Source organism: Limulus polyphemus, unplaced genomic scaffold (genome assembly GCF_000517525.1).
Source record: "Limulus polyphemus unplaced genomic scaffold, Limulus_polyphemus-2.1.2 Scaffold302, whole genome shotgun sequence".
In the NCBI taxonomy this organism is placed as follows: domain Eukaryota; kingdom Metazoa; phylum Arthropoda; class Merostomata; order Xiphosura; family Limulidae; genus Limulus; species Limulus polyphemus.
Genome location: NW_013665912.1, coordinates 584,063 through 606,549, shown reverse-complemented (window position 1 = coordinate 606,549; position 22,487 = coordinate 584,063). Strand labels below are relative to the sequence as shown.

At 30.8% G+C, this 22,487-nt stretch overlaps 1 protein-coding gene across 1 annotated transcript in view; it reads right to left on the bottom strand.

Annotated features, from left to right (window-relative positions):
* The window catches only part of LOC106457203 (reelin-like), a 134,478-nt gene that overhangs the window by 60,564 nt on the left and 51,427 nt on the right, over nucleotides 1-22,487 (bottom strand). Inside the window, 12 exon segments of the mRNA XM_022383037.1 lie at nucleotides 1,339-1,441; nucleotides 5,280-5,430; nucleotides 8,817-8,928; nucleotides 10,576-10,746; nucleotides 13,442-13,619; nucleotides 14,144-14,284; nucleotides 16,480-16,750; nucleotides 18,647-18,721; nucleotides 18,724-18,816; nucleotides 19,265-19,515; nucleotides 20,057-20,261; nucleotides 21,172-21,329. Coding sequence (XP_022238745.1) covers nucleotides 1,339-1,441; nucleotides 5,280-5,430; nucleotides 8,817-8,928; nucleotides 10,576-10,746; nucleotides 13,442-13,619; nucleotides 14,144-14,284; nucleotides 16,480-16,750; nucleotides 18,647-18,721; nucleotides 18,724-18,816; nucleotides 19,265-19,515; nucleotides 20,057-20,261; nucleotides 21,172-21,329 — 1,909 coding nt within the window.

Genomic DNA, 22,487 nt, shown 5'->3' with positions numbered 1-22,487 from the left:
CAGTTTTCTTAGTAGGTGTGCCCAGATTTGAATAAAATATTCACAGCCATTTTTTTGTAAGCTTGTGAAACAAGAATAATATGAATAATAATAATATGAAGAACAAATGGATGAATTTTGTATTTTCTCCAACAATCAGAAAATCAACATTTTTGCTATTATCATAATTTTAACAGCCTTAACCATTAACATAGAAGGTCTTGAGTGTTGTTTCAAGAACAAGACTGCTTATTAAGATTGTTTTTACCCATATGTTCTATTAGAATTTTTGTGAAATTTTGGGCAATCCCTATTATGAACCACTAACGTAGTTCATGATTTAGAAAATAAATACTCTAGCGCCAAAATTCATACCCAGTGGTATGCAGATATATTGTACAATATCTATTGTCTTATTCTATTATAGAATTTTTCAAATAAATTGCTCATTCCAGGCACATGCTGTTTTCACATAACACATAGTCAAGAAAATTAATAAGTTGCTTTCATTCCACCTAACTATGTTCTTTGTCATTTCCTTAAGACAACATTTTATCCCATGGAGGTATGACTGTAAAGCTGTACCTTGTGAATAAATGTAAACATCCGTGTCCTCCAATGATAGATAAGATGATGCCTAAAAGTTACAGCCTCCCTTAAGTTTCAATGGGACTGACTAGTCACAAGGGTAGTGCTAGTCACTTTGAGAAAGTCAGATGTTTAACTAAGTAATGTATGGTTTAGTCAGTCTGAAAAATGATCTAAAAAGAAGCAGTTTGGAGAGATCATAATTTACAATCCAGTAAAGTTTGTCCATAGGAAAGCACACACAGAATATTTGTGCATAATGAATAATGATTATTCATTTTATTGTTGTACAACTGTCTTTAGTCTCTGTATTTCCTTCTCACAAACTCACACAGTGAACTCAAAATTACTTTGTAGCAAATATCTTGTCCAAATCAGCCATTATTTTGTGGAGCTATCTTGTCACTCTTAGGAAAATCAATTCAATGTGAAAATACCACACTACTAGTAACAGAAACTTGGTGTCTAAAGGACAATTTTTATAGTCATTTCTGTGTCAGTAATGGGTACATATGTCTCTTCATATTTCTAAGTACCCCACACTCACATTGAGTACCAGTGACAAAACAAAAATAATCAACATCAATGTATTCCTTTTAGTTCATTCATGCATACCTTCTTTGATCCAGTACCTGCTTTCTTATAAAAAAGGGAAAAAAATTATTCACATCATGATGTTACATTGAGTAGCTATCCAAACACTCATTATTTTCAACATATTCCTTTCTAAAGTTATTTATAACCTATTCACTAATCAGCTAACTCACTCACATCAAACTGTATCACTGTGTCTTGTGTGACTTCCATGTCTCTAGTGTACAATCCCTGTTCTCCTTCATTTGATCCAAACACCATTGATTTTCGTTGTTCTTTGCTGAGGAAATAGAATTTGGAATTAATTAAAGCAAAACTGAATGAAATGTAAAAGGTCTGACTAAAATATGACAAAAATAAGACACCCTATAATCAAAGTGTTTTCAAAAGGTAGACCTTTCTTCATCAAGGGCAAACTGGGAATGAGTAAATTAAGTAAAGTCTGAGAAATGGTGGAGTGACATCATGGTTACACAAAGTAGACTACGAACACAACCTAGAACTGTTTTGATTAGTTTTCAAAAAGATTGTTACAGGTATGACTAATTTCTGTTGTGCAATATGACAGCACTAAATTGGAGAGTGAAAATGTTAGATATAAAAAGGTGAGAAAGGTTTTCTTAAAAAAAACCGAGCTTAAAAGGGAAATTATAACAGGTTTTGGTAAAGTAAATAAAGATATGATATGGAAATCAATTAGCCAAAAACTGTTTAAGTAGAAAGAACTAAATAATATGAAAAACAAACATGAAAATTTTTTATAAATAAATGATAAATATCAAGAAAGGTAAGAGGTGAAAAGAAAAACACAACAAATGAAAGAATTTGTTTTTGTAATTGTTGAAGAAGGAACTAATTAAGGGTTGAAAATCATTAATTCAAGGATCTAAGTTTATTCCACAAGAATAAATGATATTTAAAGTACCAAATCCAATTCTTTAATTTCCTACCAATGTTAGTTTTGAAACCAGCTATGAAAATTGCAGTATTAATAGAATAACCAGGTTGGCTGAAGTGTTGGGCAACAGGGAGATTTTTTTGTGTGTTAATAGAAGATTTATAATTTTTGAAATGCTCTTTCGAGTCATTTGAGTCAGTCTTACATACTGGTGATTCTATTTTTCACACTGTATGAAGTAAGTTGTTTTTTGTGTTGTGCAAGTAATTTTAAAATGTTTTTGGTCATTTTTGTCAGAAAAAGGGTTGGAAACTTCTATGGATTCACAGGTTTTAATACATGGATGACACCCATTCTGTGGTGGGTTTTAATTCACTTTTACATAAACAAAGATAAGTTTAAAATTTTTGCTCTTCCAGAAAAGAAAATGGGAATGTAAGGGAACATCTGTCTTAGGAAATCGTCCAGATTCAATAGCTGGAAACGTTTTTCTGAAAAGGTGAAACCTTTGTGAGTTTAAAGTGATAGGTAATAACAACTGGAATTCTGTTTCCATTTTTATAAAGTATTAAGGATGGTTTTTCAATGAGTGTTGTTAGCTTTTTCAATCTGATGTGTTAATTTTGATATCGTTATAAACTCTGGATTCATAGTTTGCCTTAGATTCTCAGTGTGTCTTCTATACCAAGTTTCAAAACTAAAGCTGAAAGAGAAATGAAAGAAGCCTATTGGATTGCTATTTTTAATACCATTCATCCTTGTGGAATAATTTGGTTTGGTTTGTTTCGAATTTTGCACAAAGCTACACGAGGGCTATCTGTGCTAGCTGTCCCTAATTTAGCAGTGAAAGTCACTACCCACTGCCAAGTCTTGGATTACTCTTTTACCAACGAATAGTGGGATTCACCATAACATAATAATGCCCCATGGCTGAAAGGGTGAGCATGTTTGGTGGGACAGGGATTCGAACCAACGACCCACAGATTGTGAGTCAAGCATCCTAACCACCTGGCCATGCTTTGTGAAATAATCCTAAGTCCTTGGATCAGTGATCTTTGCCCTTAATTAGTTCTCTGTGTGACAAATACAAAACTTTTTTCTTCCTCATGTGTAATTTAAGTTCTATATTTTTACCCATAATTTTCCTTAAAAACTTATTATTTATTTATGATAATTATCCATGTTCATTTTTATCTTTTTAGTTCTTCCAATTCAAAATATTTTTTTGAAAAAGATTTTTATAGAATATCCTTATTTTGTTTTATCTATACCCATTATAGTTTCCCTTTTAACTTTACTTTTTTTAAACAAAAGCTAACCTCTTTATATCTAACATTCTCATTTCCTTATTTATTATTGTTGTATTGTGACAATCTTTTGGAAGCTAATTAAAACAAAACAAGACAAAACTGGGTTGTCATGGTAGTCTACTTTGCATAACCATGATTTCCCTCCACCTTTCCTCACACTTTACTTAATATAATCCTTCCCAGTTTGCCCATTAAGAAAAATACTGAGTTTAATAATAACATTTTTAATTTAAAGGAAACATTCAAGACTCCAAGTTTAAGTTTTCAAATTCTTCCAATTTTGAATAAAGTTAAAGAAATAATTATAATTGAACTGATTTGATAAAACCTCACGATACTCAATTTTCAACAACTTAGATGGACCATTAGGTCCCATGTTGTCCCAAAATATTATGTTATGTTAATATAAGCTATCCTTTCCTGTGTCTTATAATGTTTATAGTATCAATATCTGAAATTCAAATATTAAAAACTAATCCCATCATTTTAAAATAAGTACATTATTAGCCTATGAAATGTTGACAACAACAAAGATATAGCTGGTACCAAATTAAAACAAAATTATTCTTGTATAAAATAATTTAAAACTCTTAAATAGATACAGAAACATCTTGCAAATTAGCTAAAGATGTATGTTTTTCATTGAAGATATAAATCTCTGCAATTGTTGGGAATCTGAAGAACACCTATTAGGATACAGTTTATCATTATCCATATACTCCCATAAGTGGTGTGACTTTTAAATAATCCTTTATTTTATATGTATGGTGTTTTTAATTGACTTTTATTTACAACTGTGAACCTAAGTTTATATAGGATTTGAATAATATGGAGCATTGATGCTAATAATTTAATCTTTTAAATTATTCAGAAAACAAGCTGTTTAAAATACTAAAAGTAAATCTATCATGTGATTCCCCACTTGTCACTGAGTTATAGTGATTTCAGGAAATTTGTGTGATAATATTCTTCAAAACCTGTATTTCTTTTCTTTTAAAAATCCTGAGCTGTCCCAGTTTTAAGTTTTTAAAGGCACTTAGTCAGAAACCTACCAAACTTGGAAGGTTATTCACTTTTTTTAAGGCAATAAAGTACATAAACTGTGCACATACAGGCACCCGTAAATGTTCAACTGTTTATGGGCTACCTTAACACATGTATTTACACTCATAATGATGTGTATTAAAGAAATAATATTATATTGTTCACTTTTCAACCATTAACAGCTTCCCCACAGATACCAAAGGATTTGTGTTTACTATCATTCTTCATAAATGTTGCTATAACATGATATAATATAATTTTTTTGTTATAAACCTTTCTACAATGACATATTTGTCCTTTGCACTTAATTTGTTTTGTTCATTACTTCCCTGATTTATTTTCATAAACACAGTACAATTATTTATAGAACAATACATTTATATGCAATTTATTTACATGTATATATATGTGTACTTAATAAAATATTTAGTTCTGGTAAAGCACAAACAAAAAATAATTGGATTTTAAATCTTAATGATTTCAAATGGGCATTAAATAGTTGTACTGCATTTTGGTTTTATTCAAACTTTATTTCATGCATGAATTAAACTGCATTAAACCTGGTTTTACCTTTGGATTTTTCTTAATCTTTGTAAGTGAAGATACTTTTTTTTACATAAATATATATGTAGATATTTTATTCATAGAATTATGCCTTATATAGTCTAAGAAAACTTGAAAAGTCACAATGAACTAGAAGTATTCATTTACTTACACATTGAGAGTAAGCAATAAAGTTTATCTAGTTTATAATTTAGGTGTACTTTATTTAATATAGAGTAGATGTAAAGTAGAGTTACAGTTGTATCTAATTTTGTTTGTGTTCTTTTAACACTTTTCAAATGTTTATGCAGAAAAATGATTACCCTGAACAGAAAGAGTCTATTCTGCCTCCAGGCCATGTCAACCAGGCATCATGCTGTGGTTCTGTGTCAAGAGGGTCATACAAAATGTTTGGATTTATAGTCATGCCTCCAATGATGAAATCATCAATAACCCATTCTGACTTTCCAAAACCTGACAAAGAAAACAAACATTCATTGACAGTGACACAGAATTTATATATTCATAAATAAAACAGTTCAATTTCGATTATACAATCTAAATTTTTATTACAATCACAATAGGAACCCAAACAGTATTTTTAACCCTAAAATTATCGTCATGGTTCATATGGACACAACCTCCTCTATAAATACATTTTTCCTGAACCTTTGAATGCTCCAAACTATTTGTGGGCTCATGAATTCATTGGTTACAAGGCCCTTAAGAACATACAAATAAAACAAAAAAATACCACCAATATCAAGATACCCAATGTTTCTTACATACAAAATGAGAGATTCCTACCAATGTTTCTGGTCTATTCTTTACATTAAGTACTGTAAGAGACAAAAACATAAATTTACTTAATATACTGTAGTAAATGTTTACAAATGGTAACAAAATAAGAAAAAAGAACCTGAAGCTTTTTAGCATGCAACACTTTCTTGGGGACCAAAATAGAAAAAAAAAAGAGAGAGAAAATAGTAAACATTAAATGTCACATGGCAAATTAAAGTATGCATGACCCAGTTACTGTTGACTTTCAAATATGAAATGAAACATAATTTCTATCTATTGTAACAAGTATTTTTCAGATACCATCAAAAGTTTAAATTACTTTTTGAACAAGATCACTGAAAGTTTTTTTTTTTAATAATATGATATTCTAAAAATAAATTGGAGTCAGATTTTTCAACCTGAATGGAACCTTATGTATATTTGGGCTAAACACAGCCAAGTCATTGACTCCTTAGGTTCGGGTACAGCTGTTCTTAATTTTGAGCTACTAATCAGAGGAAGAGCAGACACCAGCAATTGCAATCACGGGGGCTTTGTTGAAACAAATAATAGAACTTACTGTCACTTTTTTAATGTACCCACAGATGAAAGCATGTCTAGTAACATCACATCTTGAACTTTGGACCTCTTGATCCATAGCAACCACTAGGCCAAACTTTGCCCCAACAAGGATAGACCAAGCACACTAATGTCTGATCTTTGCAACAATTAAAGGTTATGAACCTAGTTCTTAGAAAGACATGTGTAGTAATTTGTTACAAGTAGAAGGAAAAAGACAAGACTTGGTTTGAAGATGAATGAAAAACAAATGTTTTATTGACAAATGAAATAGAGGAATGAGCTACATAATGGTTGACCTAGAAACTATTGCATTGTAATGGCCTAAAGAAGAATGAACTAAAGGTAAATAAAAGAAACAGTATTTAAACAGAAAAATGCAAATAAACTTCACTTAAAAGTCAACTAAACAAATATGGTTTGGCTGTTTAACTAAAGGATGAACATGATTAGAATAGTAATCTAGAAATACCACAGACAAGACTTCACAGCAAATTGGATCACAAGTATCTGGAGCTATCTCTGGTCCATATAAAAACCATAAAATAGTCCCATATACAAAAGATAATGGAGTATATGATAAAACTAATCAATGAAAGAGTACACAAATTCTTGGACCAAATCCTGCTACAGAAACAGCTGCATTAGGAAAAACTTTGACATGTTCCAAATTACAAATCTATATATATATATACTATAGGAGAGTGAAATATATGGTATTACTTGAATAAAACAAAAAACATGAAACAGTGAGAAATTGTAGTTTCAATCAATGGATACAAAATGTCTGTAAAATAACCTATAAGAATTATTTGGAAAGTTCAATAGATTTGGCCAATAATAAAAGCAAAATGTTAAGCATGATAAGCTGCTTTAGATTCATCAGGTGTGAATCTAGTTTAATATTAAACAAAAACACCATGGCTATAGGAACAAACATTTCTTCAATCAAATGTTTCAGAATTTGCAACTTCCAACATCAGGAAGCTATGAAGAAAAAAAATTAAAAGTGTGACAGAACAGCAATTTATATAAAATATAAATCTGGGTTAAGATTTATAATTTAGCATCTTTTTTTTAGCTGATCTTCAAGAGTATGGATGATTTTATCAATAATCTTTTAAGAACCAGGACAACGATTGAGTTGTCTCACTGGATGTCCAAAGAATGAAACTCTGTAATGCTTGTTGAAGTGGTGAAGAGCACTCTTGGCTTGACAGAAAACTTTTCTGAGTCATTCAGGGGTTTGATCTCACACTCAGATCAATAAGTTTGCCAAGGGTTCTGCCAGGACACAAAGACATCTCTCAAATGGTATCTCACAAAGAGCATAAGATAGAAATAATCTGGATAAATCAATGAAACAAATGAAATATCACTTCAATAATAACTGGATCTTGGTCATTGGCACCAAAGTTTATCTTGATTGAAGTAATTGTGGTATTCTGGTATTCCATGGTTTGTAACAGACAGGCAGAATACATAGTTACTTGATCATCATAACAAGAGATTTAAAGATCTAGTACATAGGAAGATAGGTGCAGTAGTGATTTGTTGTTGGTTGAACGAAAGAGACAAGACTTGATGCAAAGACAGTATAAATTAAAACTTTATTCACAAGAATAGGATGATGTCTGGAACAAAGGCCAGTTGTATAGGGTGGATGGAATTACTATTGCTGAAGTTGAAGAAACTGAACTCGTTAAACTTAAATATATCGAAGATGGAAACCGTATTTATATAAAAGTAAATAATCTTGGTTTTAATAATCTAATTTAGAAATTATTAATATGGCTAAGAGAAAGTTAATAAATGCACATTTAGTAGCTCAATGATCACTAGAAGATACACAGCCAAGACTTCACATCTTGACTCCTTCATAGCTGGAATGAGGTTTCTTTGAAATTGCCAAAACTGCTCTCACAACCCATATTCTCTCTCTATAACTGATCAGTTACAAAAATGGATCATTAGACTTTTAATTCAAGTGATGGTCATTAATTACAATAATAACTAGGATTAACACTGGCTTTAAACAACATGCTGTAATCAAACTTTTATTTACCAAAAATGAAAATCACTGTGAAATCTTGCTCCCAGTCTATGTAGAAATTGTTAGGTGTCATATTGCTCATTGTGTAAAGACAACAATTGGAAAGTTTAAGGGAATGGTCCTTCCACATCCAGTATATAACCTTAAACTAGTATCTTATGGCTACTCAGTTCTTGGTCCTAACACAAGAACACTCTGCATAAACAACGTAAGTCTACATGCATGTGGATTCATAATATTGCACCTGCATTTTAACAAACTGGTTAGACTGATAAAGTACAGAGAATGGTGAAAAAATTTAATTATACTAAATACAGACTACACTGAGATGTGATATCTATTGTCCACATCCTCAACCATTTATGTACATTTGGGTTATAATATGACATGGTTGGTATATAGAATATAAAATGGTGTTTCTTTCTTTATAAAGAAACTGTACACTAACCTTCATGTCGAGGCTGCCACAATCTCAGTCTTGTGGAGTTAGTGTGCACACCAGGATCTTCCAGAGGGATGACAAAGAAAGTTGGTCCAGTTTCAGCCATAAAGTGAATTTCCTACATGAGAAAAAAAATCAAAATATTAAAGTATGAAATAAAATTTTGTCATTATTTATAGAGTGAATCATTATGCATATATTTAAATATGTACTTAACAGTTTACAACAAATACTGTTTCAAGTTTACTTCCATTTGTACTGTCTGACATACAAACCTGATAAGAACTACAGAAAATTACATATGTTACATTAAAAATGATTTTGAATGTGCAAATCAGCAAGTCGCAAAACAACCATAGTCAATATAAAATCATAATGGAATGGCATGCATCACAGCTACATTTTGGCATTTTTTTAGCATTAGATAGATAGTGTATCACTACCAAAAATTGACTGCTTTTGGGAAGGGTATGTATCAGCTATTTTGTGATGTAACATACTCATACACTCAGATCATAAAGAAGTGAGTAGATCAGATTTGGAAAGGGTGTGTAGCAGCTATTTTTTGATGCAACGTACCCATACACTCAGATCATAAAGATGGGAGTAGATCAGATTTGGGAAGGGTATGTAGCAGCTCTATTTTAATGTAACGTACTTATACACTCAGATCATAAAGATGTGAGTAGATCAGGTATTTAGAATTTAAAAGACAGAGATATCCTTTGTACTTAACAAGATTAGTAAACAAAGGAATAAGGATGAACTTGAGGCACCAGGCCATCCAGAAAGAAACGTACACTATATGAGAGTATTATTTAGTTTATATTGTGCGAGTGTTTACGATTCATTTGTTGTGTAGTTAAACTGTTGTGAATTAACGTCATATTACTCAGACCTTCTGAATTTTTCTCACTGCTTTAAGTGAGTGTTGTTACATCATAATGTCTCATAGTAAGTTAGACTGCTTGCAAGTTTAGCTGTAATTGGTGATTTCTAAAGTGAGTTTAACAGCTTGTATTGCAATAACAGGGATAGAGGAAAATAATTTGCCTTGACAAAGGGTGTTCTACAGTAATTGAACCCACCTGTGTGGACTCTGACAAAAAGGAGACAATCATATAAAGCTCTGGATACATCTGTGGTAATAAACAATTATAGTGGTGATTTTAAAGTGGGTATCACAGCCTTGTATTGTAATAACAGAGTAGAAGAGAATAATTTGTCTTGTAAAAGGGTGTTCTATAGTAATTGAACCCACCTGTGTGGACTCTGATGAAAAAAAGACAATTATTTAAAGCTCTGGATACAACTGTGATAACCAATAGTGTAAAGAATTTTTGTACATATGTTTGACTTGTTTTAAATATATTATTTTAAAACAAATGGATTGTGTGCTTTTTTTTTTATTGTTGCAATTTATCACCAACAAGTCACAGACACCTAATCTCAGCCCATATTAAAACATGACACATGGCTATCAAACAAAGTATGACCTGATGTGCCAACATGGACTATAAGAACATGGTAAGACTCAAAATAGTTTTAATATAGCACACTCAACCTCTGCATAACAACTAAAAATATTATGATTTAAAGAAATAATATAAGAAGAAAAATAAACAACTGAATTTAATGTGAAGGAAACTTAATTAAATAACATATGAAGTGAATGTTAAATAAAATATATGAGGTGTAAGAGTACATTTCTGTAGTCTTTACAAGTTAACAATAGTTCTCAAAATGGCAAGTTCAATATACTAACCTTCAGCAAATGCCAAGTAACTCCACCATTGTTTGAATATTGTAGAAGCAGACCATGAGCTCTAGTAATTTCAGAAGGAAGAGCACCACGACAACCAAACCTCACAGTGAACTGAACAAACTGTACTGTTGTTAGATCCAGGTCAGATGTAACAATCATTCTTAAGCTGTCCTATATACATAAAAACATTAGTTGGTCACAGACTAAACAACATACTAGTCTTGCTGTTACAAAAAATCTAAAATCCATTATGTTGATTACAAAATATAATTTATAAATGTACAAATCTAGAAGCGTTTGTAAACACCAATTCAAATCAATAGCCAAAATAATTCCTTTTATGTGTTGCATTCCAAAGATAAGTTAAGCACAGAGTTACTTGAACTTTGCAGATATAAGAAATGTTTGATTTGATCTTTGCAATAACTGAAGGTTAACTGTAGTTCTTTTTGTATTTTTTTGATGGTAGAAGATAAGAGACAAGACATGGTGTAAGTTAAACAAAAACAACTGACTGAATACAAACAAAAGAATGATTACTGGGCAGGACTATTGAAGTGAGATTAAAGTTGAAAAAGTAATCTCTATTGAATCAAAAATTGGATGAGGAAAAACTTTATTCAAATAGCATATAAAGTGAAAACAGATTTTGCTTGAAATGAAATAAAAATTAAACATGCATGTTCAGAAAATATTAAGTTAAGTGACCATGAAACAAGGACAACATTTCACAAACAGGTACTGGCTCTTCCAAGTCAAAAGCATATTTGTTTGAAATTGCCAAACTGCATTTAGAGTTCATATTATCTCTCTCTGTAGCTTACCAAACAGAAAATTAGATCACAAGTGCCTGGAAGTACTTTCTACTCTGTGTGACACTCATAGAGAAATACTACATACACACAACACAAAATATGACATAATACAACCATTCCATAAAAAAGTATATAGTTCCACCTTAAGATGCTGCTACAGAAAGTCAGACCGACGGTTGAACTTAGCACATTACCTTGTTCATATTCAATACATTTTGAGTAAGAGCCTTAAAAAATTTTAGAAGCCTGTAAATATGAAACATAGATTATAGGAGAGTGGAATATACATTAGTTGCACAACATATATGCAAAAGGCACTTTTGTTATAAAACTTTCATGATACTACAAAAATCTGTAGAATTAAAACAAGAGGGAATTCTCAATAGCCATGGCACTTGAAATTCGTTTAGGCAGGATTAGAGTAAATTAATCTATGCGACCTTTGTTTCCCTTTTCATTAGCTATATATTTGTTTGCCAGCAATACCAAGCGTATACCTGATTAGATTTCATTACACATTAGAATCTATACCAGGCTACCCTCAAATTGAAATTCTTTTAGGCAGGATTAGAATACATTAATCTATCAGGGTTTGACCTCCTGAGACAAAAACTGTAATTAGATCTCAAATTAGTCAAGAGATGATGGAGCTACGAGTTAAAAATTTGTACTTTAAGAAAAAAACAAAAAACTCAAAGCCCTTCTATGAGCCACACATCTATAGCATAAAAAGGAATGAATACAGCAATCATGATAAGCTGTGCACTTTTGGAAGGTCTAACTTCCACAAGTTCTCAGGTTATTAAGTTGAATGTTATAACACCTAAAAATCACTGGTATGTGACCCATTACAGACAAATTTTAGTTGTTATTTAATAACACCAAGTTATTGTTTCAATGATTTGTTACAATAAAAAAGTGGTGAAATAATTGAAATTCCCTTGATATGAAATAAATAAAGTTTAACTTGAAACTCATTGCATATGTGAAAAAATGTCCTGGTTGAATAAACCACATGAACTGAAGAGTATAAAGAAAATAATTCAATCTAAACATTGTGTAAATTGTTAGAGTGATGAAAATTTTAGCAAAATTTTAACTTATTTACATAGTACAGGATTTGCAGATAGCTGCTAGGAATTGATGATGGGACACTTTTCTTGAAATTAGATTTTGGTCTAAAAATTTAATTATTTCCTGCTTCTTTGAAGTTATTAAGATATGTGTCCTAATAAATAGTTAACTGAGTGACACAGTCAGTTGCCAAAAAATAAATAAATAGGTACAAAATATGCCAAATATGATTATATTAAATATTAAGACAATTTGCTTAAGTAATTCTTTATGCAGATAGGAAATACAAATCTTATTTGTATTCAGAAATATTGCTTTACACTTTTCTAAAAAAAATCATATAGAATTAGGTGAACAATCATATTTTGTTAAACTAAGTAGACTGAAAAAAAAACTTATAAAATCTCAGTTATTTTGCATTAACTAATAAAATACACCCAATAAAATGTCAGTTCTATATCCCTGATTAACAAAACATATCCTATAAAAATCAGTTTTGTACCATTAACAAATCATAAGTAACTTACAGAACATTCAGTTATATATCACTGGCCAGTAACATATACCCTACAGACAGTCTGCTCTGTATCACTGAATAACCAAACACACTATATTAAATACAGTTCTACATCAATAATTAATCAAACATGTCCTAGCAAGAGTCATTAACCAAACAGAAATCCCTATTAGAAAGTCAGTTTGACATTACAGATCAAATAATTATACCCTACAAAAATGTCAGTTGTATATCAGTTATCAAATGTCCCTATAAGAAAGTCTGTTAAATATTGCAGTTCAACTAAATATATCCTATCAAATAACAGTTATATGTCACTGACCAACCAAAAATACCCTACAAAAAAGTCAGTTCTGGATCACTAATCAAACAAATATCCATTTAAAGGCAGTTTTACATTACTGAACAATCAAAAAATGGCATGTAAAAAGAGTCATTTCTATATAATCAACCAAATTACCTTATAGAACGTCAGTGCTGTACCACTGACCACAACACCACATCTTGTGCTAATTTCTGCTCCATACACTTCAGGCCAAAGTGTTGAGTTAAGTAATGGATAATCAAAGGTGTCTTTTAGATCACATTGTCGTGGATAACTTGGAACACAGTATGGGCTTTTAAATCCTGGATCACAGCTGAAATTGAAAGAAAATGGTTCTTACTTTATAATAATAATACTTGATGTCAACTATGTATCACAAATAAAGCCTTCAAACTAAAAAACAGTTTCAAATCTAAACATTCTGTAAATTTTATATAATGCTAGGGGAGAGAATAACTAATGCTTCAGTGAAAATTAATTACTGATCATACTCCATTATCATTTAAAAATATAGTTGCTTGAACAAATTGTTTAATGCTTTCAATGAACCAAAATTTTAAATAACTATTTTATATACTATAAAGAAAGAAACAAATCAATGTTCAAAATATACAATATTGACACGATCTATCCATAACAAAAAACAAATTCTAAAGAAGTAAAGTTAAAAAAAAGTACCTTTTGTTACCAGAACCTATCAGTATAAGAAATATATCATCAACCAATTACACGAACAAGGTTCCAACAATAAAAAATTAAAATTCATTTGTTTTACAAAATTTACAGAAAATTACATAAAGCAGTTACTAAGGGCATTTTAACATAAATAATGCTTACATACAACGCCCATGGTTACAATACCCATGTCCAGAACACATCCAAGGACAGCCATCACCCAAATAAACATTATCAATAGCCCATTTTTGCCCAGTGGGCTTGTCAGAGGCTTCTTTCCAACGAAATCTAGTGGTAGGTGATCTGTGAAAGAACAAAACTGAGAAGTATTTAATTCACACTCTCAGCAAATACAAACAATAATTACTTACAAGATTTACAATAAAATAATATTAACGCATTCATTACCTAGATTCTAGACAAGTGTTTCAAAAAACAAACTGAAAACTAGCCATATTTCTTCATAAATCTTGACACATTATGAATGCTTCAGTTTTTTAATTTACATGTTTTACAGCCCAGAAACACACATGATGAAGTGAATAAACAGAGCAGTTAACGAACATCACAGTTCTATCAGTCAAACTAATGAATAACATTCTAAACAATGTAGAAATAAATGCTGTACTGATTAGAAGAAAGTTTAAAAGTATCTGCTATTCAAATGTTGCATTGTGTGTAAGCAATCCTTTTATTCAAATGTAGTGTTGCATTGTCTGCAGTCTTAGTACTGTAAACTTTGTTATGCAACAGCAACAAATTGCTATAAACATTTTATAGGAATAACTAGTGAGAAGTATATTACACAAAAAGCAACTCTGTAGTGTGTTTTTCTTCATTCTTCCTCTAGACAATGCATGTTGTTACCCACTTTTTGACCATTCATTTCAAATCAAAATAACATAACAGTATCCGTATTGTCCTACATCTGTGTGACTCAGAAACTTTAACGTAGCAAAGATACTAATAAAGTATGATATATGATATATATCACAGTTACATCTGCCTTCCACAATACCCATAAATCAAATCTTTAAATCAAAATTTTAAAGAAATGAAAGATTTAGATGCACACTGGGCCAATAATAATGATTACTTCAAGTTTTGTAAATGCTAGTTTGTTTTTCATGTAATGATAATGATTTCTACTGAACAAACAGAGTAAATATTGGGTCTGATTTTGTTGAATATAGTAATAGTAATAGTCACTAGACTTAAAAATAGAGAAAGCAGAATTCAGAACTCTCCATTAATCAGTGCTTTTTTATATACATTTACAAAGACTGCTCTTTTTTTTTAACACAGTCCTAAATGTGGCTGTTCCCAGTCTCTGGCTTGCAAACATCCTTTTCCTTAAATCAGCATCACTTTACAATTAAACATTTAGTTTTCTTAAGGTTGTTTTAATCTTCCCTTTGTTATCCCCAGTGTCACACAAGATATACTTAATATGAAACTAACAAATTCTTTATTAAAATAAAAAAAATTCAGAGTTATAATTATTTAAGACATGAAATTATATTTGCTCATACTGTATAACAAATTTCATAGCATTGTGATAATCCAGATTTTTGTCTCTTATGAACTGGACCAAGCGATTACCTCTTAAAGCATTACAAGTGCTCTATCAACTGAGCTAAAATGTTAACTCATTAGCAAAATGCTGTAATCGCCTAAATTCTTAAAGTTTTGAGCTATAACAATAATAAAGAATGTTATCCATGTCAGCTTAATATGCTTTAACCTTAGAACTGTTGAAAGGATACATGAAATCGATCGGCTTTTTAAACTGATTTTTATTAATGTTTAAACACCAAATTACTTGTGGATCCTTCACATTGTTGGTTACACAATAACTGCAAACAAGTATACCATCAATATTGCATTTAATCCCACTAACTACTGCTGACATCATCTATATATTTTACAATGGAAACGAGTGGTTTCACCCAATGTTTTTTTGGTCTGTACTTTACATTGAATGTTATAACAAATACAAAGTCACTTAATACAATGTATATGTGGACCCTACTGGTAGTGAACAGTACCAGAAACCTAATTTGAGAGTTAAGTTCTGATAGATACCTGGTTCTAAAATTTTTCTTATATACACATTCATGGAACAAATAAAATGTTTGTGTACTGTTATTTAACTAGCCACCCTAGTGAATTGATTTCATGACATGTAGATGATTTGATTAAGAGCAGTTAGCACAATGTGTTCTGTTTATTTTCCTAACATTCATATATGTGTATGCTATCAGAGGCTAATTTGGAAGTACAAAACATTTAACATAAAAACAGGAAATTTTAGTCAATGCCGAAAATCATCAAAACCAGCACTATGTTTGCAAAGTATTGGGAATCACATTATCTTAATGTACTGCAGGTGAAACTTATTATTTATTCATTCTATGTGAAGGACAGTACAGTTATGAGTTTATGTTATCAATGCATACGAAGAGTCACTTAATTCCTAAAAGTAATGTATAACATACATAGCTCGGTGAGGGAGGTGAACAGTTAATCTTGTCCAGTTTCCATATTGGTCTGAGAGCAGTGTACTACTCTGGTGGTAGCTGCTACATCCTACATCAGATGGAACACATTCTTCTGCTACTAGTGACCATGTACGTCCTCTATCTAATGAGTATTCTAAGTTTACTGCATAAGGTGATGAATAACGATTACACGCCAGGGCCAAATCAAACTGGAGGAAGGTAGCAGGAGTTATGTCAAAATCCCAGGTTTCAGCATAACGATTGTCAACTGTTAGAATATAAAAAACATTCTGTAGTTTAGACTATTGTGTAAATATAGTATTACTTTGGCATTTGGTAAATTCAACATGCATTAAATAAATGTTGTATACACCACACACACACACACACACATACAGAGGGTTGAGTGGTTATATTAAAAGTATTTTGAATATGCAAATCAACAAGTAATGTAACAATCGCAGCCTATATAATCTCATGGTAGAATGGCATGTATCAGAACTATATTTTGTCATAGTTTGACATTTTTTAGGTAGTGTGTTGCCACCAAAAATTGATCACTTTTGGGATGGGTGTATCACAACCTTTTCTGACACAAAACATTCATAGACTCATATCTAAAGATGTTTTTAGCTTGGTGATTTAGAATTTACAAGACAGGGATATCCCTTATACCTAAAGTAATTGGAAAACAAAAGAATATGGATCAACTTAGGGTTCCAGGACCATCCAGAAAGATACCTTCAACAACTTCTACTCCAGATGTAGTAAGCAAAGTGTGATGTCTCATAACAGGTGAGAAACCATGAACACAAATGTCAATGACAAAAGCCATCCTCTTGTCCTGAACAATAAGTACTTAACATAATCAAGAAAGATATTCATTTGGAAATGAGGACATTCCTCCTGTACAACCACTATATACTTCAAGCAGCTAGAGAATGAAATGGGTATTTATGCTAAGGTTAGGATAACACCTTTATACATTTTCACAAAGATGTATTAAAAGATAAAACCAACAATTAATAGAGCACAATAAATATTTTGAGACCATTTCCAGTCTAAAAATACAATAAAAATAGTTTTACTTAATAATTTTACTGTATAAAGATAAAATAAAATACTGTGAGACTGGGAACAATCTTATACACTCTGCATGCTTCGATGTCTAATTGATGATGATGGAGGTGAATATGACGTTATGAAAGATGTCCAAGATACTGTTAGGAACAGAAAACATTTTCTGAATCAAATGCTTATTAGACAATTAAATTAGTCATTACAAATCTGTTTCACAATAAATTTTACAAGACTCTCTCACCCATCCCAGAAACTTTCACCCATGTCAGAACTATCATTCATATCCATCACTTAACCTTAGATTTTCTATTTATTTTTCCTGAACTCTATGAGTTACTATTCATATTCACTTCTTAAAATCGCTTTATTTAGTACTGTTTATTCCTTTCTTTAAGCCTTATGAGTATCTTGTGGATTACATGAGTATTTGTATTCTAATGTATTTTTTCAGTTGTTTTTCCTCTGTACTTTGGTGTTCACTTTCTACCCACAGTATTTTTTTTTTTCAAATTCGATGATGAGGAACCCACTTTGAGACTAATAATGGCTGGAGAGGGCTTGAATGGGTAATGAAGAAAAACTTTAACATAAGTTTAACATAACAGCAAATGTACAATGTTTTGACAAGGTTTTGTCATCATCAGGTACCAGATCAGGAAATATTATAACCAACTTCATCTTCTTTTCCATAATGACCTTAATCCCAACTAGTTTGTAGTCAGCCAAGAATTTTTACACCCAAGTAGCCAGCCCAGACAACAACCATATAGGATGAGCATGTTCAGGAATGAGGATTCGAACTCATGACCTTCAGATTGTGAGTTGAGTGCCCTATACACATGGTCATGCCAGGTCCTAAATATTATAACCAACAATACAAATTTAATGCTACAATCTTCAGAAGTGTTTCTAATCATTTTGTTAGTTGATAAACTTTTTTGAATTAGAATGATTTTAATTTTATCACCAAGAATCACAATTGATCTATATGGTCATCCACAAAGTTGATCAATCATCTCTTTAATATCTCATATAATTTTACAAGAGTTTAAGTTCATAAAATAAACACAGAAGAATCACTTACTGAAGTCACTTGAAAAGATGAGAGCAGTATCTTTAGCTTCACAGGCAGACTCAGGAACTCCATGCTTTGTGACAACCAACTGTCTTTCTGCATGGGTGAGAAACCATCCTGAAATCCTGTTTTACGACTTTGGTGTGCATGAATGAGAACATTATCTAAAGCCCATTCTGCTTGAGGTTTACCTGAAAAAGGAAATTAAAGTGAAGGTTATCTGTTGTTTTCTAGAGAAAAAATATTTGTACATTTGAAAAGTAAATCCAGAATAGATCATAATTATAAGACAGCACATTTTAATTTGTTTTAAGAATATTATATCCAGTATTTTGTACAAGTCTATTTTACTAATGTTCAATCTGAAGGATACATGAATGGTGATCACTTCTTCAAATGTATAAAACCAATCAATACAGAGATAAATAAAGAGTAAACCATCTTTCTATTTACAAGTTTATTGTTTCACTAAAAAAATACATCAACAGAAATATTTTTCACTTAAAAATTCTAAGTTTAAATGTTATTTCTTTTATTCTGAATTTTAATTGCTCTGTAGATAACATATAACTTTGGAAATATTAAAATAGTAATCAATCATTCAAACAAGTAAAAGATGTAACTAACTTCCTTGTGTGTCTCTTAATGGCTGATGCCATCTGAAACTTGTTGCAGGTAACTTAGCAGCCTCAGGTATGTCTACTACTACTGTAGAACCTGTGTGACTAAACACCTGATGATCGAGTTCTCGAAGCAAATGCCAAGTTAGACCATGATTCACAGAATACTCAAGATATACATTTTCTCTACGATGATGAGGAGCTCGGCAGCTAGGTAGATTTTTGTCACTTCCAATTTGAATAACAAAATGCACAGTGCTGTACAGTAAGTTAAAATAGAAAAAAATATTTCATTTTATTCTTACACTTTTAAATAAATTATAACCTTAATCAAAGGATAAGATAAAATTGTGATATATAACTAAACTTATTTTTGTTTGAAAGGCTTAACACAACAAGCCACACAAAGAAAATAGTGAGTTTTCACCATGAAAATACTACAAAACTGTTCATATTACACCTTATTAAATTTTTTCCAACCATAACTATATACTAGTTACTTTCCTTTTTGATTCCCCAAAGAGCTAGTCATTCAATGAAGTGAATATTGAAAGTCAACTTCTTTAAATGCCTTTTTTTTTTCTTAATTTATGACTGGCTACATGTTAAGGAATTGGTTTTATTTCTTTTATTCAAGAGATTATCTAACTAAAAAAAAATGTTACATCTATGAAAATGCAAGCACCATGTGTTGTTAAAGCTACATTCTATATATCCATTAAATTTATTGATGTTCAAGATTCACAAAGAAGCAAAAAGAATAGCAAAATACCAGAAATCATATACTAAACAGGGGTACCTTATACTTCTTGTGTCTAAATCTATTGTCCTTGCTTCTCGTGCTACATTTCCAGTGAAGTACAATGACTGATCCAGAGACAGAGTTCCACATCCTGTGCCCAACTGTCCACCATGAATTTGTTCCCAGGCCTTACTAAATCCACCAGAATCAAACCTATCTGACATTCCTGGCTCATTTTGATTAGCAGCAGTGCAGTTGCTACCTAAATGATTGAAAAATTGCATTTTTGGACATGAAAGTACTAATTTCTTCCTCTAATTCATTCTCTTTATTACAGGAAATTCTAAAAGTAAAGTTTTATTGAAAGAAAGAAATCCTTTGAATTAGAAAACTCTTTTGTACTGTTGATAATACTGTTTCAAAATAAACCTGTTTAATAAACTTCTTGTAGCGTTTACATGTTTTATATCTAGTATCTTAAAAGTATATAACTGTAGTATTTAATATAAGGTTGGATTAAAGTTACTTTATGTATGGTATAGGTGGCATAGTTGGTAAAATACAGTTGGAACTAAAAACATTATAAAGATAACTGAAATCAGTGTAATTGTTGTTTGTTTCAGGGTAACATTTAGAAATTAAACTATATCCTAAATTAAAAAACTATATAATTACTTTTGCTTAACCCTGTGTAAAATCCTTACTAACTTTTGCCTTGATGAGGTTATCTTTCTATTTAAAATTAAGATTTCAAACACATGAATCTAATGCAATAAGATGCTATATTTCAAGACAAAATATTCATAATATGTAAACATATTAGGTGATAAAAGACTTTTTTTCAACAGTGTCTCAAGAGCAGATACATTTTTATTTTATTACAATGAAAGCAATGATAAATATTTTACACATGACTGTAGTAAAGCTGATTATATGATTTCATTTAGATAATTTTATGATGAAGAAATTTTGTAAGTTGAACTACATAAAAAAAACAGCAATTATACAACTATCCAACAATTTGCAGACTCAAACAGTTTGTTTGTCTAAGTTAGGCACTTGGGGTATTAAAATACTATCCACTTTTAATTAGATACTTGTACTTTTTGACTTAGTTACCCTGTAAAAAATTACTTATTTTTTTGTATTTCAGGCAATAAAAATTACAGCACCTTTATAGCCTGGATCACATTTGCACCTTCCATTATTGCAATGTCCATGACCTAGGCAGTGACCAGGACATGGTGAGCCCACATAAATTTCATCAAGAGCAAAGATTGGTGGATTTTTTATACCATCTAACAGCTGGATCCATCTCAGCAACGTTTGGCTGCAAGTAAAATATTACAGATTAGCTCAAGAACAGGTATCTGTAAACTATATACTTTTGATGAGTAAATATCATAACTAACATAACAATAGTAATCTGGTTATCTTCAGTATTCTATAAGCCACATTGAAAGTATATAAAACAGTAAATCCATTTCTCTAAAACCAAAAATATTCCTATTGACAAACTTTCACAAGACTTTACACAGATGGAAATTTAGTTAATGAAACCCATTTTTTACAGTAGCCTGATAAGTTTGTTAAAGTTTGTTAATGGTCAATCCTCTTACTGCAAGTGTGAGATGGTCTAAGATGTTTAACAACAAAAAAAACTATTTAATAAATCCAAAAAATAAAATAACACTATGAAAAATGTGTTAATTATTTGTGAATATACAGTAATTTCCTATTTACCAACAGACTATTTCACTGAAAAAAATGAAAATTAATAGATATTATGGTAAACAAAATACATTTTAAATTATCAAAACATGTTTTGCATTTGTAAATAGCAGAAAATCCAGAGTATTTTTATCATCCATAGACTATGGACCCATGGTCTAGGATAAGCTTCACCTAAATTATAACTTATAACTCAGTAGATAAATTTCTATTTATCCTTATCTTATTTTTTACATTTTTCATCCCAAAGCATTATTTTCTTAGGATAAATGTTAAGCTTTTGAACGTAATAAAGATTGATTATGAAAAACAATTGCAGTTACAGGGTTTTTCATTGCCTTTATTACTCACACTTAAATTTGATGAATTTGCACAAGAAACTATGTGCTTAAGCCAGATAAAATTCTGGATAGCCTCAACAGTTCTCTTTGGAATGATCTGTTTGTTTATTGCTAATCACAAAGCCACATAATGGGCTGTGTTTTGTGCCCACCATGTGTATTGAAACCAAATTTCTAGCATCAAAAGCCCTTAGACTTACTGCTGAGCCACTGTGGTTTTATTTGGAATGAAAGTGTTTAGAAAACATGCAAGTAATAAAATCTACACTAGATTAATTTTGTTGCTCAGTCATATTTAGCTACAAGAAGTAACATCTCACATTATTTATCTATAATTGGGGTGATCAGAGTAATATTGCTATAAAACTGATGTGTCTGTAAGATCATATTATAGGGTATTATTGCCTGAAGTGAAC